The following is a 6,456-nucleotide window of genomic DNA, read 5'->3' as shown; positions in this document are numbered from 1 at the left end:
TTAGTGTGACCAAACAAATTTTGGCAAAATCATTGAATGTTTAATAGTTGAATGTTTTAATTCTCTCGCTCGCCGATCATCTCTCACGGGATGCTCGTCCATCTCAGTTAAAACATTTCAAATTAAAACATTCAACTAATTATTTTGTCGAAACTTGTTTTATCACACTGAGGATGGTCCAAATCGTAGAGACGTTTGCTTGTAAAATTTTGATGAAGAATACCTAAATTTACACTCGAAGACCTTGGCTCTTAATTGGCACTAAGCATTTCTTAATTTATTTCCTTGGGGCCTACCTAATTTATGATTTTAAATAAAAAAATGTCTAGATACGAACAATTAATTCGCTAATTTTCGATTTCTTGTGCTATAATAAACAAGTAGATTAATAAACGATATTTATTAAGATATCATGACTGTTTTTTGTGTAATCTAGTTGTCAGTCACCCTGCAATTCTAAGACATTCTTTATCATTAGCTAGCTGTAACTTGTTATCTAAGTTTAACAATCATCATTTGTTATCAGAAACATCTGTTACTCAAGCTATATGTTTTTATCCTCGTATTTAAGTGCTCTTAATGTGTTATTGATGTTTCCTTAATATTTTCCGATAATATTATATACTAAGCTTGTTATAGTGTACGTTTCGTTTCACAAACTTCTTGGTATCTGCTCATTTTTTATAATCGTGCCACTACACAAAGTATTATCTGTTTCCTGCACGTGAAATCCTGCACGAATTAATTAAGTGTTTGTTCTTTTTTTTTATTTAAATTAAGATCTGTTTTATTATGTAATCTGTATTCCTATTGCTTACCAGTTGTTGGCTCGTCGAGGAATAATACTGAAGGATTAGTTAGGAGTTCTAAAGCGATATCGAGCCTCTTTTTCTGTCCTCCCGATAATTTTCCGCATAACGTGTCGTAGCAATGGCTCAGCCCTAGCATCTCCAACAACTCTAAAACCTGCACACGTACATCCAGCGTAAAAACTATTATATTTCTATAAAGTTCCATTTTTATAAATAAAATTGCAAGATGCAGCAACAATTCAAATCAACATTCAGATAACGGAAAACATCTCCATAAATTAAACGCGTCATGAGGAAACAAATTTATGAGAAGCAGTCGCGGATCTTGTTCGAGTTGTCTATCGAAACTGACCACAAGATCTTTCATATTTTATAAATAGTCAGACGGGGAAGAATTTACGACGCAACAAATATTAAAAAGTGGACGGACAACTGTGACAAACCTGAGTGTGCTTAAAAGCGGAGCTGATCGTGCAGCCGAGTTTCAAATGAGCGGCTAAAGTCATGGCTTCTCCCACGGTGAGGCATGTTCTGAGAATGGAGTTCTGCTGTATGTAACACGACGTCCTCTTCCATCGTTCGCTCTGTGGTACTCGAATCTTACCGTTGACCCGAACTTCTCCGCTCACACCCTTTACCCTGTGCAATGCCATCGTTATATTTGTACACGGATAGTTACGTTAATAAAAAAAAAATTTAATGTTGTCAATTACTGGCAGCCTTTTGGCAAAAAATTAAAAAAAAAACACGTGAATGCAAATTTCTGTAAATGTATTCAACTTTGCCTTAAGTGCAATGTAGCATTGAAGTTTTGCAACATTGCACTGACTACTTATTTACGTAATTTCACGTAGTTGCAGACAAACATAATTGATATCAATTAATCATGTATTAGCAATTTAAAACGGAAGTAGACAGTGAATGTCAGTCGTAATGTAAGTACAATATAGGAGCGTGATATGTATACATTGATCTGAAAAAGTAAAAGATATAAAATAAATGATTGATTATTATTATTAGACAAGTTAAGGACGCTGAGAGTCAAGTTTTTAACATATCGAGATATTAATCAGGTAGCAATTATCATTAGTAAAAAACGATCCGTTTTTTCCATTCAGAACGCCTGAAGAATTTAATGTAAAATGCACACTTAAATTAATGTAGTAAATTAATGTTTAGCTTGAAATGTTTATTAAGACGTTAAGTCAAAAGTCGTAGCAAATATCTAATCATAGTTAGATGTTCCTTTTAATGTGAATGACAAATATTTCAAAAATAAAGAAATTTGTACAGAAACAGCTCGTTACTCACAAAGATCTTTTGATTTTGAGCGAAATATTTTTTGAATGATAAGCTTCTATCCTAAATAAAATCACTTCAGCAATGGGATTTTGTAACTGTTATCAACAGTATCGATATCTTATTCGATAAGAAACGCCGTCATTGCACAAATATATGGTGAAAAAACTAGGCAACGATAATGTAACGATGCCTATAGTGTCGCTAAAAGTTACAGAATTCTACTGTTGTTTTGTTTGAATCTATTTTCTTTAATAAAACACAGTTTCTCTTTTATTAAAGTAAGACCTCATCGCAAAGAAACAAATATTTTGCGTTTTACATTTTTTCATGATGAAAAATATGAAATGCTTCTTCTTAATGTCCTAAATACGTTCTGTGGAATGAGCAGGGTTGGGTAACTAATTAACAAATTAAAAATTAAATAATAAAGTTAAAAAGTTAATAACTTTTAATTTAACATAGCTAATTTCACAGGAGTCAATTTTTAACTTTAAATAGTTATTTTAAAAACACATAAAGTTTATCCTTTTTAACTTTTTTTCTAAGGAAAAAATATATTTACATTTAAATCAATGCCACAGCATCTTAATTAAGTAATGTCTTTAGATGTTGATACGGATCTCTGATTGGTTGATGGCATCTTAAGATAATACTTAAAACGATCTTAAAAAATGGACTTTCATTCTTCCATAAAGAAATACCATCCTGTCTTTTTGTTTGTGTTTTTTTAAATATTTATTCTTCATTATAACGTTTTTTTTTAATATTTAATAGACGTTTAAAAAACATTACCTGTCTACTACTGTAGACGATCCTAATTACAGGTAATGTTTTTTAAACGATCGTCTACTACTGTCAACTTGCCATAAAATCAGAGTTACCAAATTAGTTTAAACGTTAATTTTTATATATGGTAGTAATTTGTCTTAACTTTTATTATGAATACTCTAGAACAAACCGCTGAGAGTATGTGTATCTTTATTAAGGCAGTCACAATGGAGCATGCATCAGTAAATGAAGATTATGTTCATAAAGGACTGGCTTGGAAGAGAAAGAGAGAAGGAATGAAATTAATTTTAACGCAACTTTTTCGACGTAATTAAATTAATGTGTAAATATATAGCTAACGTATTGTAATAAAAAAAAAAAAAAATTTTAATCCACGTGCACACACACATGCGCGCGCATGCACGTACAATATTATGACTTGGTTGAGGTTATCCATAGTTATTCAAAAGTCATCTCTAAAATTATGCAACGTACAAATCAAGTAATGCTCCAACAAAAATGATAATAATAAGTTTTTTATCATATCGAGATATATAATCAAGCAGCAATTATCATTAGAAAAACAATGTTATTTTCCATTCAGTAAAATGGAAGACATTTAATTTAATTCAATGTAACTCTGACATGTGCACTTAGATTAATGTAGTTAAATTAATGTTTAACTAGAAATAATAATTAATAATGATTTAAAAACCTGGAAATTTTTAAAAAATTTTTTATATATAAACAATTCCGTACACGTAGACGCTTTGTATACATTCTTTACGCTAATAAGAAATATTATTAATATAGATTGTTATCAATAATGGAATCATGATTACGTGATCTATTCATCCGCGATAACTGCTCGTTATTTCATATCTTTTATAATCTGTAATTCCCAAACTGTTAAAATCTAATTTGCAAAACAATTAAAATATTAACTTCGCGGAAACAAATAATATTAACTATGTTTTATTTAAGAATAATTAAGAACACTTCAGAAAACTTGAATTATCTCCTCTTCACTTGGAATTACTGCACTTGTCATAATAATTGACATGATATAAAAATTTATTAATATTAAAATGTCTGCAGCATAAAAAAAGATGTTCATCGAACAGAAAATATTTATCTGTATAAGAAGAATTTTAAATCCAATAGGTATCTATACTCGGAAAATAATAACAGCATTAGCTTATAACAGTCTAACTGAAAACAATCTCATTAATGTAGTAATAGTATTAACAAAACAAGTATTTTACTAAAGAGTGTCGAGAAGAGCAAATTTGTTTTATTATTATTGAATAAATGAAATTATTTTAAAATTAAATTTAATCTAACTCGTCTGTCAAAGTGACACGAATGTTCCAAGGAAAAATTTTTTAAATATTTAATTAGATATATTTTAATATATGTATATGGATATATTTGATATATAATCATATATAATTATATATGAATACAAAAAAGTCTATATAGCGCGGAACAGTTTTCATGGGAATTTTATTTGAAAAATAATGCTTGCATCATATGAACAATAATTAATTCTGAAGAAAAAAAAATACGTGGAATTAGCATTCTCAAATCTCGGAAAGCTCATGATGAATCGTAATTGCAAGAAAAAAAAAATCTGATGTGCACGTGTATTCTACGTGATTGTGCTTAATAACCAATTTAGTTTAAATGCTTAGTATTCCGTGATAATAGAAGGTAGCTCATCATGCTATTTTTGCACGTACACACTTATTCACGGTCACGACATAATATGTATAAAAACTAAAAAATATTTGAATTCCTAAACAAAAAAAATCCATGTTTCACGCGCGTGAAAGTAGTTATCAGTGTGAAGTGTTTTTAATTCTAAGATAATTCACAGTAAATTCAAGTTTTTTGCATTATTTAGTTTAATGTTTGAGAGTGTAGATGATGTCGACACATAAATCATTCTTTTTTTTCTCTTATAAATATGAAAATTGACTATAACAAATAGTTTCTTAGAAGTTTTTAAGATCGAGAATTAATTTTTTAAAAAAATTTTAAAATTCCCTAATGCAAATTCTAAATAATAACTTTGAAAGTTACATAATTTTCAAATACATATTTTACGAAACAAATGCAATGAATTCTTTTAAATAACTGTAAAGAAATACAATTAAGTTCGTTTAAAATAAAAATTTCTTAGGTCTTGCGCACAATAGAGAAATATTAGATATTAGAAATTAGAATTGGAATTTTAGAATTAGTATCCTTAATAAACACTGTAGATAAATAATAAGTTACGTTGATGTGCTGTATCGTATTAATATTCATTGTGCATTATATTCTAAGAAACTGATTCTAAAATGATTTTCTTATTTTTCTTATTTTTTAATATCTAAGATTCTTCTGTAGCTAGTAAAAATCTAATATAGCGGATTTATGTTTTTAATATATTGCTTTAAACAATTAAAAATAAACGTCATACATATCTTCATATCCTCACATATAAATTATCATCTAAATCCATACTCTGCACATTTTGAATCCACTTTAAATTTTGAGGTCCCATTCAAAAGATTAATATTGAATGTAATCAAAACGTTATTTGTCGTTCTTAAGCCTCGGGTAACCGGCCGAGGCTTAAGAACGCCAAATAAATATTACTTCAAATAAATATTACTTCAAAGAAATAATATTTTCTACAAACAAGTGATATTTATTTATGTAAAGTAAATAATTTGCTTGAATGATCCTAATAACATATTTACTTGAACTACAAACATTTTTTTCACAGTGTATGAAATGTAATCAATGACAGAGAGAAACCTGAGACCTTCTAATATGATTGCATTTTAATACTCGAATGACAAAAACAGGAAAATTGCAACTTAATTATTAGATGCAATATTATTTGAGACTTTGTTTTCATAGAATTCCTCTATCGAATCATATTACAAGTACAAATGCGGTTCGATATGTTATCTTGCAAATGGTCAGGTTTCTGAGCGTACTTCGCGCATAATAATATTCAACTGTTGAACCGTTCAATTTGAAAAAAAAATTTGTAAAAAAAGCACAGAATAATAAGATTAATTTATTTAGACAGCATGTTGTGGAATACATAATAAGAAAATAATATTGTAATAGGTATGCAAAATAATTATCCATAACTCTTTGAATGCGCTCATGGATGAGGTTCGCACGCGCACAAAGGAGAAAGAAAGTTAATTTTAAAGCACGTATGTGAAGAACAATCTTTGAGTTTTGGATACTTACGTGAAACCGGCAAGAGCATTCAGCAACGTCGATTTTCCGGCTCCGGACGGCCCCATTATAGCAACTAATTCGCCGGACTTAAATTCGCCGCTAATGCCGTGCAGAATTTCTTTCTGGCCTGCAACAAGATGTAATTAAGTTGCAATTAAATGATGAGTCATTCAACACGCGATAATTCACAGTTAACTTGTCTCAGACACATACGTGGGAAAATATTCCTTAATTTTAGCTCGATCCACGTGAAAGTGTAAGAGATAAAAAATACCACGTGGGCACGTGCTATAGAAAGTCGTATATCTTTATTCAAACCACAAGA

At 29.4% G+C, this 6,456-nt stretch overlaps 1 protein-coding gene across 8 annotated transcripts in view; it reads right to left on the bottom strand.

The window, feature by feature from the left end:
- The window catches only part of LOC105200260 (ATP-binding cassette sub-family G member 1), a 32,170-nt gene that overhangs the window by 9,100 nt on the left and 16,614 nt on the right, over positions 1–6,456 (bottom strand). For all 8 annotated transcript variants that reach the window (XM_039455060.1, XM_039455061.1, XM_026136750.2 and 5 more), the window contains 3 exons: positions 6,141–6,258; positions 1,256–1,451; positions 819–966 (listed from right to left, as the gene is read on the bottom strand). In XM_039455060.1, the coding sequence (XP_039310994.1) occupies positions 819–966; positions 1,256–1,451; positions 6,141–6,258 (462 nt within the window). The remainder of the gene's footprint in view (positions 1–818; positions 967–1,255; positions 1,452–6,140; positions 6,259–6,456) is intronic.

The sequence above is a fragment of the Solenopsis invicta genome, chromosome 11 (genome assembly GCF_016802725.1).
Source record: "Solenopsis invicta isolate M01_SB chromosome 11, UNIL_Sinv_3.0, whole genome shotgun sequence".
Lineage (NCBI taxonomy): Eukaryota > Metazoa > Arthropoda > Insecta > Hymenoptera > Formicidae > Solenopsis > Solenopsis invicta.
The sequence above is the reverse complement of the archived record's forward strand: the minus strand, read 5'-3'. Positions and strand labels throughout refer to the sequence as shown.